The sequence below is a fragment of the Gekko japonicus genome, unplaced genomic scaffold (assembly GCF_001447785.1).
Source record: "Gekko japonicus isolate JY-2015 unplaced genomic scaffold, Gekko_japonicus_V1.1 scaffold800, whole genome shotgun sequence".
In the NCBI taxonomy this organism is placed as follows: Eukaryota; Metazoa; Chordata; class Lepidosauria; order Squamata; family Gekkonidae; genus Gekko; species Gekko japonicus.
This window is the reverse complement of record NW_015164693.1, coordinates 574550-587517: the sequence shown is the minus strand read 5'-3', so window position 1 is coordinate 587517 and position 12968 is coordinate 574550. Positions and strand designations below refer to the sequence as shown.

General features: G+C 49.8%; 1 protein-coding gene across 1 annotated transcript; it reads left to right on the top strand.

Moving 5' to 3' along the window:
- Positions 1–6418: 6418 nt before the first annotated feature.
- LOC107108899 (uncharacterized protein K02A2.6-like) lies at positions 6419–9066 on the top strand (the record flags this gene model as incomplete). The annotated part of the gene is made up of 3 exons (XM_015409442.1): positions 6419–7716; positions 7825–8294; positions 8454–9066. Coding segments are annotated over exons 1-3 (2151 nt in total), but the record flags the coding sequence as incomplete, so codon positions are not given.
- Positions 9067–12968: the final 3902 nt, after the last annotated feature.

Sequence of the window (12968 nt, the reverse complement as noted above, 5' to 3'; positions counted from 1 at the left end):
GGGGGTGCATATAGATGTTAAATAACATCGGGAAAAGCACTGCCCCTTGCGGCACTCCACAGATTAGCGGGTGCCTTTGGGACAGCTGCTCGCCAATAGCCACCCTTTGTCCACTGTTAGATCCCCAAGCATGAGAATAGATCCACGTTCAAAAGTAAAGCAAGATTTATTTCAAAGACATGGTTGATCACGAACACACAGGAATTGATTGGAATGACGTTTGTCAGCAGTACAGGTATAATAAAGGGATTTTGAACAAGGTTTGGACCAATGGTCCCACTTCCCGCTGGAAACGGGGAGATTAGAAAGGGCGCGAAGTTACATGAGAAAGTAACGCCCGGTTTCCTAAACACAAGTTCCTTTCACACGGGTAAAGCTAAACAAGCATGAGCGCGAAGACATAACTCCCACTTCTCACCAGCTGGCGACCTTGGTTACAGCAGATGCCTAACAGAGAAAACACTTCAACAACACCAGATGGGGGGGGAAGGAAGGGACGTGAGACGACCCAGCAAAGAGATGGCAGCTCGCTGACATCCACGACCTTGGAGAAAGGAGACAAGCGATTGCAAGGCAAGCCCCTGGATCCCCATGTCAGCAATGCGGTGGGCAAGTAATTGGTGATTGACCATGTTGAACGCCGCCAACAGGTCTAACAACAACAGCACCGCCGTCCTACCCCAATCCAGATGCCTCCAGAGGTCATCTGTGAGGGCAACCAGAGCTGTCTCCGCCCATGGCCTGGGCGGAAGTCAGACTGGAAGGGATCTAGCATGGAAGTGTCATCCGTAAAGCTCTGCAATAGTACTGCCAGTATTGTTCTAGGGGGTGTGGTTTTCCTTGGTTCAAATTGTATATAGTTGGGTCATTCTGTATGTTTGTTGCTGTGTTCTGAGCTGAATAAACAAATAACTTTTGAAAAGAGCTGCCTCAAGTCCAGTACATAATAATGCCCATTGCCTTGACTAAAGGTTTGGTGGAAGAACTCCATCTTGCAGGCCCTGTGGAACTGTAATAAGTCCTGCAGGGCCCTGATCTCATACGGTAGCTCATTCCACCAGGCAGGGGCCAGGGCCTAGTTGAGGCAAGTTGGACATCCCTAGGGCCAGGGACTACCAGGAGATGTTGACTGTCAGAACACAAAGTTCTATGGGGCTCATATGGGGAAGAGGCAGTCTCGAAGCTATGCAGGCCCCTGGCCATATAGGACTTTAAAAGTAAGCACCAACACCTTGAAACAGATCCGGTATTCAACAGGCAGCCAGTTCAGGTCACACAGCACTAGATGGATGCACAGGCAGCAACATCAACACCCATGGCACTGCATTCTACACTAGCTGCAATTTCTGGAGCAGAGTCAAGGGAAGCCTCACATAGAGAGAATTACAATAATGTAATCTGGAAATGACCATTGCATGGGTCACAGCAGCCAGATTGTGGGGGGTGAAATATGGGACCAACTGTCTGACCTGCCTGAGATGAAAAAAGCCAGACCTGGCAGTGGCTGTGACCTGGGCCTCCATAGTCAATGAGGCATCCAGGAACACCCCAGGCTCTTCACCCTTGGCAGTGGCACCAATGGAGCCCCATCAAAGGCTGGTAGCCTAATACCCAAACCCAGATCCCCACAACCCAGACACAGGACCTCTGTCTTTATTGGATTCAGTTTCAGTCTTCTCTGTTGTAGCCATCCAGCCATGGCGTGTAATGCCCCATCCGGACGTTCAGGGGTAGAGTCTGGGTGGCTGTCCATCGGTAAATAGAGCTGGGTGTCATCCACATATTGGTGACAACCCAGGCCATACCTCCGAATAATTTGGGCAAGGGGATGCATATAAATGTTAAATAACACTGGGGAGAGAATCGCTCCCTGCAGCACACGAAAGTGCCACCCTCTGTCCCCGATCTTGGAGAAAGGACGCCAGCCACTGTAAGGCTAGTCCCTGTATCCCCACATCAGTGAGGATACATCAAGAAGGATCAGACGCAGCAAACCGCCTCGATCCAGATGTCTCCAGAGGTCACCCACCAGGGCGACCAACACCATCTCCATCCCATGAGCAGGGCAAAAGCCGGACTGGAAGGGATCCAGGATGTTAGCATACTCCAAGAAGGCTCCTGCTGAAGCTGTGTCGCCAGTGCCCTCTCCACTATGTTACCCAGAAATGGTAAGTTGGATACTGGATGGTAGATACTAAAGACCATGGGGTCCAAAGATGATTTCTTTAGGAGGAGATGGACCACTGCCTCCTTTAAACTCCCTGGGAAGGTCCATGTTGATAGGGACATTGATAATCTCCCTCAAAGGAGTCCCTCCCACATCACCACAAGCTTTAATTAGCCACGATGGGCAAGGATCAAGAGGGCAAGTGGTGGGTTTCACAGCTGCCAAGGTCTTGTCAACTGCATCCTGGGTGAGCAGACTAAAATGGTCTGATACTAGACCCATAGGGGCTTTCAGTCCTTCCAATAGGATAGACACACTGCACTCACTGTGCTGGGGAATAAAATGTGGGAACATTCTCTAATCCTTTTTGTTAAAATACTGCCTGTGGTCCAGTAAGCTGCTGTGCTGTGTCTTCTCTTCCCTCTCCTTGGAGGAAAATCTCAAGGAATTGCATTCATCACTACTTCTCCCCCCTAAAGAAGATCCTGGCAAAGCTTCAAATCTTAATTTTTAAGAAGCAAACACTGGATAATAAAAACATTATCATTCTATGTACTTTTTGTAAAGTCTGTTCTCTTACTATACAGAGAGCCCTTGCTGTGTTAAAGAACCACAAGATTAGACAGCTATGCTTTTGACCTGATGGCTAACAATTTTCTGGTTTCAAATTAAAGAGAAAACGAAATTAGCAAACTAATTGTTTGCTCTGTTTTTGGTAGGCCTTATGTCAGCTGCCTTAAGCTTTGTAGCCAATTGCAAGCTTGACTTGTGCCATCCTGTGCAGGAGGTGGAGCTCTCTGTTGGGCCTTGCTATCCGCCAACGTCAATCATATTAATTTTAAATTACTTCTGTACAGGCTGGTGTCAAAATGATTAAAGCATGAAGAGGATGGCAGAGAGAGAAATTTACCTTGCAATTACAACAAGGACACTTGATTTTTCTCTTTTCTCAACCCTTTACACTCAGAGAAACATTAAAATATATACTCACTCTGAAAGGACCCCAGATCTTGGATGTGAGACATTAGCTACATTTTTTCCTCTGCATTGTGTTTTAATGTTTGTATTGCCTTTTTTAGATTATTTTTAAAGACTTTATGATTTTTTTAAATATATAACATTTAACACAAAAAGAAGCTGTAAACTGCATAAGTGGATAATACTTCATGTCTAACACTACAGAAGTGACAATGTGTACAGTAACTGAGAGACAAACACAATTTTAGATAGTTCAAAAGAATAAGAGCTTCTGGTAATGACGATTATTAGGAATAAAGTCTCCCTCAGATAGGTATGCAATCATCGGAAACCAAATTGCTTGGAATTTACATAAACTACTGCCCGAGGTGAGTGCCGCATTCTGTGAGGCCATTTTCCCGAACAGAAAATGTTCCCAAATCTTGTTTTTCCAAGAAATCAAGGTAGGGGGTTTCTCATCTTTCCATTTCTGTGCTATAGCAAGTCTAGCAATGGCAAGGAGAGTATTGATTAATGACGTTGTTATGTTAACTATAGGCTCCAACCAGAGGTCAAGCAGGAAGACCCCCGGGAGGTCAGGTAAGCGAACTCCCGTTATGTGTTGTATTTGGTCAATGATATGGATCCAAAAGGTATGTATTACTGGGCACTGCCACCAGCAGTGCATGAAATCTCCTACAGTGCCGCATTTCTTTATGACCCACTAGATTGGACAGACAATTATTAAATAGCACTACAGAGTGTATTGGTAGAATGCCCTGTATATGGAGTATCACATACCACGCTGAATCCTCCAAATTTAAAGGAAACAGTGTTAAGTACAAAGAGTGAACAAAGGATCTGAGACCCTATCTTTACATTTTAAGAGCTTTTATCACATTATATGTACAATAAAAATTAAGATTATAAAAATTAAGATCTAAGATTATGCTCTTAAATACATTAGGAAGAAAGAATAGCAAATTAAGTTAAAATACTTTTTATATGCTAAAAATACTGTTTGCCTTCTGCAAACATATTATTTTGGCTGCCATAGGAGATCTCTCCCTTCCTAAATCTAATGATTGTTAAAGCATATGACCATCCGTGTGTAGGATGCCCTACTTTAACATTTATGTTCTTTCTTGACACCACAGGCCCCTCTCCTTTAATCTAAAACTTCTTAAAATGTGTGAAGAGAAACTTAGTTGAAATGTTGGTAAAGAAAGGTAAAAAATAACTATGTTATGTCAAATTTCCATTTCCTATTAAATATATAAGTACTTTAACCATTCTTATATACGTATATAAAGATTCCGCTCATACTATCAAAGTTGTAACTTGGAGTTATGCTGAAGTAAGGACCGTTTATGCTGGCACAGGGCACTAGCGGTGCTGTGCGACTGAGTCCCACTGGTGCAGGAGCACTGCAGTTGCATGCTGGCAGAGCAACAGCACAAACCCTGCTGCTGGCATAGATGTGGGCATTCCAGGGGACATGGTGGCAGTTAGGCGACTTCCAAAGTGTTTTCGGTGTGTGAAACCCACCCACCCACCCCCGAGCAGGTGCAACATTGCGCCGGCAAAAATGGCATCATAGCCCATTGACAGCCAAGATAACTTCAAATTCACTCCCCTCACACCCAGCTGCAGCCACACCCAGGGGACCCCCAAGCAGCTCAGGATATGGACTAAGTGCGCACCCAATCAGCATACTCCCCTGTTCCAGCCACACCCCATCTCAGGACCCAATCACAAGCCTCCTGCCCTACAAATGGTTACAAGAGATCACCCCAGAATCCCAGAGGTAGGGCACGCAACACGGAATGCTGTCTGACAGTTCCCTGTCATGCAGACTTAGAGCGAGTGCACATGTACCCTGATGGTGGGCACAACACAGACAGGGCACCTACCGCTGGGTGAGCACCCGGGGGAATATACCTCAGGGAGAACAAAGTCCACACTTTATGGCTTACGTCTCCCAGATTTCTGCCCACACAGGCACATCAGGCCCTCCATTGGGATCCCAAGGGGAGCTGTGGGTGAACAGGTAAGCAAGGCTCCCAGTCTCCTACGCACATACCTTCTGTAATGTATTGAAATGATTACATGAATCACCTCATAGGACTCCCATGTTAAGCTTCGAGCCAGACCAGGGCTCCTCTGAGCGAACTTCCTATTGGTCGCTTCGTAACAGCGACCAATCAGAACGATACCATTCCCTAGGAGGGAAAGACTCTCATTGGCCTTTATCCTAGCAATCTCATTGGTTGTTATTTGTAAATAGGCGTGGCTACATTAGCCCGGTTATGTTTAAAAGGAGCATAAGCTCCCACTGTTTTCTGTTCTGGTTTCTTACTGAGTTAGTGCTTGTTCGTTACTTCCAATAAAGCTGAATCACTTGCTGAATCACTCTACGAGTCCTTTGTTAGCGCGATCTAACAATTGGCGACGAGGATGGGATGTTAGAGCAGGTAGGCAGCCCTGCGGACATCCACACTTCGGACTCGGAAGAAAGCGAGCAGAGCACAGCAGCCGATCCGGCGGAGGCGCCACCAGCTCCGGTGCCCAAGTCTCCCACGATGGCTGGAAGCCAGAAGTTCGAGTGCTTCGAACCTTCCTCAGAAGACTGGGACTCCTACCTATCCAGGTTCGAGTTCCATCTGGAGACACACGACATTACAGACGAGGCCAAGAAACGGGCGTGCCTCCTGAGTTCCTGCGGGAAGGGGACCTTCGACATAGCCAGGTCGTTGGTGGCCCCAACTGATATAAAGACTGTCACCTACGCTGACATCACTGAGAAGCTTAAGGCTCACTATTCTCCACAGCCGTCGGAGATTGCTTGCCGGCACGCATTTTACAAGCGGAACCAGGCCGGAGGCGAGACCATCGCGGATTTCGTGGCGGCCCTTCGCAAAGCCGCACGGCCGTGTAACTTCCACAACGTAGAGGAAGCCCTCAGAGACCGTCTCGTCTGTGGCCTTAAAGACGAGAGGCTGCAACAGAGGCTGTTCGCCCGCACCACCCTGACCTGGGCAGTGGCCTACGACGAGGCCGTGGCCGCAGAAGCAGCAGATAAGTCCACAAGGGAGGTCCGCCAGAGGATGGCAGAGCCCAGCGTCCACTCTCAGCGAGACAGCGAGGGCGAAGAAGCGGACGATGACGTCAACGCGGTCCGAGGCAAGCGGACCCCAGCGAAGACTACCAGCGTCAAGCCGTGCTCCGGCTGCGGCGGGAAACACCAGCGCGACTCCTGTTGGGCTCGAGATGTAAACTGCAGAGCGTGTGGGCGGCGTGGACACCTCGCCAGAGTCTGCAGGTCGGCGCAGAAGGACCCTACATCCAACAGCAGGACGGCACAGAAGACCACACCACCCAACGCCCGGGGAAAGCAGCAATCATCAGCACCAGAAGCAAGCTACTCGGTGACAGCATCCCTATCAAGCGCATCGGTCATCAATCGCACCAGTTGCCAGGGCAAGATCACCGTGACCCCACTCCTCGACGGCAGACCGTGCACCATGGAGGTGGACTCCGGATCTTCGGTGACAGTGATCTCTGCAGCATCCTGGCAAGCGTTGTTCCCAACCAGAAGCCGACGGCGGCTCCAGCCTGCGGAGACCCGAGTGTCCGACTTCCAGGGCAACCGAATTCCCCTGGCCGGACGGGACACTGCGGATGTTGAGTATAAGGGGAAATGTGTTAAGCTATCTTTTCTTATTGCCGAGGGAGACCGGGTCAACTTACTAGGGTTGGATTGGTTTGAGCCATTAGGCATTGGTATTTCAGGAGTTAACAAAACGCTTGAGAATAAATGGGATATGATGTATGACCTGTTCCCTGATGTATTTGCAGAGGGTCTGGGGCGGTACAAAGGGCCCCCGGTTGCGTTCGAACTTGATCCATCCGTAAAGCCAATCAGGTTGAAATATCGGAAGGTCCCAATTCCCCTCAGGCCTAGGGTGGAGAAGGAAATTGACAAACTCGTGGAACAGGGAGTTTTGGAGCCTGTTCCTCACAGTAAGTGGGAAACCCCGATTGTAACGCCTGTCAAGCCTGATGGGTCCATACGCTTATGCGCGGATTACAAATGCACCCTTAACAAGGCGTTACAGCAACACTCCTACCCAGTCCCGGTTATAAGCCACATTCTGGCTTCCTTGGGGGGAGGGAAAATTTTTGCCAAATTGGACTTGGCACAGGCATACCAACAGTTGCCTGTCACTCCTGAGGCTGCTGAAGCCCAGACGATTGTCACCCATAGAGGCGCGTTTAAGGTAAATCGCCTGCAGTTCGGGGTAAATGTGGCGCCCGGAATTTTTCAAGGCTTGATGGAGAAACTCTTGAGGGGGGTACCAGGCACGGTGCCCTACTTCGACGACGTATTAATAGCCGGGAAGTCTGAAGAGGAACTAATAGCCCGTGTTAAGGAAGTCTTAAAGCGTTTCCAGGACGCAGGGCTCAGGGTTAAACGGTCTAAGTGCACACTGGGAGTTAACAGTGTGGAGTTCCTGGGATTCCGGATCGATGCAGACGGGGTGCACCCCACGGACGACAAGGTAGCTGCAATCCGGAACGCCCCCAGGCCGGTGAGTAAGAAGGAGCTCCAGGCATTTTTAGGACTCCTCAATTTTTATCATGCGTTTTTACCGCATAAGGCATCGGTGGCTGCCCCTTTGCACATGCTCTTGCATAAGGAGGCTAAATGGAAATGGGGACAGGCTGAGGAACGGGCTTTTGTGGGAGTTAAGGAGCTGTTGACATCTAATGACGTGCTGACGCACTACGATGATCAGAAGCTCCTGGTGTTAGCTGCTGACGCTTCACCTTTTGGAGTAGGCGCAGTTTTGAGCCATTTGATGCCTGATGGGAGCGAAGCGCCTATCGCTTTTTATTCTCGGTCTTTATCTGCGGCAGAGAGGAACTATGCCCAGATAGACAAGGAAGGTCTGGCGTTGGTAGCGGCTGTCAAAAAGTTCCATGATTTTATTTTTGGCAGACGATTTTTGCTGGTCACTGACCACAAGCCGCTACTGGGGATTTTTGCGCCCGATAAGCAGTTGCCAAACATAATGTCCCCACGTATGCTTAGATGGGCGCTCTTTTTGCAGGCGTACGATTATGACCTCGAACACCGGCCTGGGAAGGCAATCGGACATGCGGACGCCCTTAGCCGATGCCCATTGCCCTGTGTGGGATCCGACCCTGCCCCTGCGTATGAGGTCCTGGCTCTGGATGTGCTCCCCCAGGCACCAGTGTCGTCCAAGGACATTGCGGCACTGACGGCCAAGGACTGCATTCTCTCCCGAGTACTTAACTGGGTGTGGAGGGGGTGGCCGGTTGGGAGCATTGAGCCTGAATTCGCACCTTACAAAAGCCGCCAAAACGAACTCTCGATTTCCAAGGGGTGTCTACTATGGGGCAATAGGGTGGTGGTCCCTGCCCAGCTCAGGAAGAGAGTATTGGAATCCCTGCACGAGGGTCACCCTGGGATGGTGCACACCAAAGCATTGGCCAGAGGGTATGTCTGGTGGCCAGGACTGGACAAGGAAATCGAGGAGTGGGTGCGAGTCTGCTCCAAGTGTCAGCAGGTTAGACCTGATCCCCCACACGCTACACCCCAAGCCTGGGAATCATCTGGGAAACCCTGGGCCAGGTTGCATATAGATTTTGCTGGCCCTCTCCAAGGGCAAATGTTCTTGATTGTCGTAGATGCAATGTCTAAATGGTTAGAAGTTGTACACATGAAGTCGACCACTTCACTAGCCGTAATTCATGCGCTTCGCCGCCTTTTTGCCACACACGGGTTGCCTGACGTCATCGTCAGTGACAACGGGCCTCAATTTGTCTCTGAGGAGTTTAAGCAGTTCCTCACGAGTAATGGCATCCGCCAAATGACTTCGGCCCCTTTCCATCCGGCATCTAATGGCCAAGCCGAACGGATGGTCAGGACGGCCAAAGAGGCCCTGGGTAAAATGGACGAAGGGGACTGGAGCCAGAGGCTGGGCTCTTTCCTTTTGCGGCAGCACACCACCCCCTGCAGTGCTACAGGCCGCAGTCCGGCCGAGTTGCTAATGGGGCGGGGGCTCACAACTCGGTTAAACAGGTTGCATCCGGATCTCACTGACGATCATTCCGAGCGTACCGACTCACAACCGAAGGTACGAATGTTTGAAAAAGGGGACAAGGTTCTTGCACGGAATTATGCTAATGGTCACTTATGGCTTCCTGGGGTAATATCCGACTCTGTGGGTACTCGCATGTATGTGGTACAGTTGGCTGACGGTCGAGTATGGCGGCGCCACATAGATCAGCTAAGGAGACGTTGGGCTAAGGACAGCGCTGACTCTCCGACGGCTGAATTCCCCAATGTTGAGTGGAGACCCCCAGAGCAGGCGGTGAGTACCGAAGGGCCCGGTACTGTCCCCGAGTCAGGGCAGACCCCTGTGTGCGGGGCTGAAACCCCAGTAGAGTTGGTGCCTGAACCAGGCTGTAGCGAACCCCACAGTGACTCACAACCTTGTGTGCCTATAGAGCCTGCACCGCTTCGCAGGTCTCAGCGTACGCGGCAGATGCCGACTTATCTAAAAGACTACGATTGTAATAAAGTATTTTGGAACCACGGTTGATGTACAACAGCATGACTTGAATGTATGTAAATAATAAAACAATTGGGATGATGGCTTAACTTAGGGGGGAGGAATTGTAATGTATTGAAATGATTACATGAATCACCTCATAGGACTCCCATGTTAAGCTTCGAGCCAGACCAGGGCTCCTCTGAGCGAACTTCCTATTGGTCGCTTCGTAACAGCGACCAATCAGAACGATACCATTCCCTAGGAGGGAAAGACTCTCATTGGCCTTTATCCTAGCAATCTCATTGGTTGTTATTTGTAAATAGGCGTGGCTACATTAGCCCGGTTATGTTTAAAAGGAGCATAAGCTCCCACTGTTTTCTGTTCTGGTTTCTTACTGAGTTAGTGCTTGTTCGTTACTTCCAATAAAGCTGAATCACTTGCTGAATCACTCTACGAGTCCTTTGTTAGCGCGATCTAACACCTTCCCTGGGCCTACCACGGTGGCATCGAGTCACACTGGACACAGCGTCTCCCCCTCCCAAACCTGGCAGCTGTGGGGGCAAGCAGCAGGCCCCTAGACACACATTGATGCCACATACCAGGTTCCAGGGGAAGGGAGGGCACTATGACAGCCATGGACTAGGCTTCTTGCCTAGCCAGGTGGCGACATCCCCCCTGATCAAAACCCTTCGGCAGATGGCAATGTCAGACTCCTGGTCAAGAGACTCCCAACAACACTCTCTTTGGCAGTGATTTGTTTATTGAGATATCAGCATGATCCAGGCTAGAACAGTACCATGTCAGAACTGAGGATCTGGCGGGAAAGTCCAAAGATATAGACAGTTCAAACAGGGCCCCCTGGGAAATAACTAATCACACTCTGCAGCCATCCCACCTAGCTCTTGCATTCACTACCCCCCACACACCTGGGAATATATGATCCCGTTATCTACAATAGCAAGCTGGCACAGCTTTGGTCTCAAGGTCGTTCCTCTAGGAGGAATGCATCTTAGGGAAGAGTTATGATGCCTATGATAGTGTAGAACGGTTCACACACACACACACACACACACAGCCATTCACACACACCCCAGGAATTTCCCTCCCCCATGTAACTATGGCAAACTAAGCAGAGTTTGACAGGCAAGCACCACCTATCTGTGTGCTGGCTGATTCTGCATAATGGCCACTCCCTTTCCTGTCCAGGAGAAGTATGGCCTGATGGTGCTAACATTGTTCCTATTTCATTACACGGAGGTGCTGACAGGATGCCAACTCAGGTGAGGAGGGTGCCAAAACTGCCACCTGGGGGTCCCCTTATGGCATTGGACAGGGTGCCCCTTTCATTGCATGGAGGCCCCTGCAGGAGCCACAACAGAACACAGCTGGCTGCTCTGACATTTGTTTTTGCCCATACACAGATGCTGATCCAACGGGGAGAGGCAACACCCCAACTGCAGTCAAAAAAACATCAAGCACTCACACTGCAATAGAAGCCGCCTCTTGAAACACTGTTGGTCACAGGGGTTGCAATTCCATGAGAACAATTCCATTGTCCCTGGATCCCTTTAATAAAGTTGAATCATTGTGCCTGTCTGAGGTGTCTGTTGGGGACCTGTGGGGGAAGGAGCGACAAGAGGGTGTTGAGGAAGCAACAAGGACTCGGTGGACACAATAGGGGCAAGGGCCTCATCCTGGAAAGACTGCAGCCACAGAAATGAACACAAGTGGATGGGAGGGTAAGGCAAGAGGGCAGGCCACTGTTGCCATAGCCACAGAGTGCAAGGGCATAATGGGTGGGTCAGCCAACTCACCTGGTGGAAAAAGAAGTGTTCTCTGCTGTACAGCTGTACAGCCATGCCCACCATACCAATCCAAGAGCCATTCTTTGCCCTCTGCCTGGTGGCCAACAGGCAATTGAGGTTCAATGCAGCAAAGATCTAGGTGTCATGGATGCTGCCCGGGAACCTGGCCACGAAGGCCGTAAAAATGCCCTAGTGGTCACGGGAGGCCTGAATATTCAGGCTGTAGAAGTAGTGATGATTATAGTATACCTGCAGTTCCTCCCAGGGAGCAATGAGAGCCAAATGGGTGCTGTCAATGGCCCCACCACATTGGGGAAGCCTCCAAATGATACAAACCTGCTCTGATGGGTGCGAGGTCATCCTTCTCAATGGGGAAGCACACATGCTCCTTGGAGATGTGCTGGCATGGCATCCAGAAAGCCATATAGGCAGTGGGGTAGCCAAACACCTCTACGATGACCTCTTGGAAGGATCCGATGGCCAGGAACTTCGGAGACAGCAGAATTTCCTGCAAGAGGGGGATGACATGGGGAGTGGGAGCTTGGCCCTGGTGGGCTGGCACAGGGCCCAGATGGCAGCTCTGTCTAGGGAAAATCAATTGAGGCAGGTGCTGTCTGAAAGATGGAGAGTGCTGATGCAAGCCTGGTACTGGTGGGCATGGCCCCTTCGATGATGCTGTGTCATCCAGACATAGAACTCTGGTAGCAAGTGAATGTGGTGCACCCCGAGCCTGGGAGGTAAGGGCAGGAAGGGGCAACCATCCTGCTTGCAGCTGGCCTGGCCCTGCTGAGAAAGGGAACAGGGTTCACAAAGGTCGTGGGCAGCCAGAGCTACAGTCCTCCATGTGACTGGTGTTGTCCCCCCCCCCCCGGATGCAACCTACTCCCTCTGTGAGTGGTTTGTCACCCACTGCCCGCAGCCACCTGGTGGGTGATGGCCATGACAAGAGCATTGGGGTGGGTGTTAGCCAAATTGCCTTATTTCTTCATAAATGTGGGGAATTTGAATATTAAATGGCAATAGGCTTTAATTATGGGACCAATAACCTATGTATATAGGAGTCCAACTTATCCAGATACCAGAAATAGATGCTAAGACTATTCTTAAAAAGCAGTGATTTCTTTTACTGAATGATTCTCTCACATACAATAAAATCAAACATACACATAATCAATACAGATCTAGGAATCTTAGACAGAAAAATACAGAGACGGTTGCATTAGCAGAAAATATCATTGGTTGGATGATACATTACCTGTCTGACGTGGCAAGTCGATTCGGCAGCAAAAAAGGAAATTACTAGGGAGGGGAATCGTGAGTTGGCCAGTGACACACATAGAAAGGCTCCAAACTGCGCAAGGAATGGAACCAGCAAGATAGGGGGGGTTAGGCTAGAAGCGAGAGAGCAAGCAATAGAGTGATGCTCTCCTTTTATACCCTAAAATAGAAGCTAAT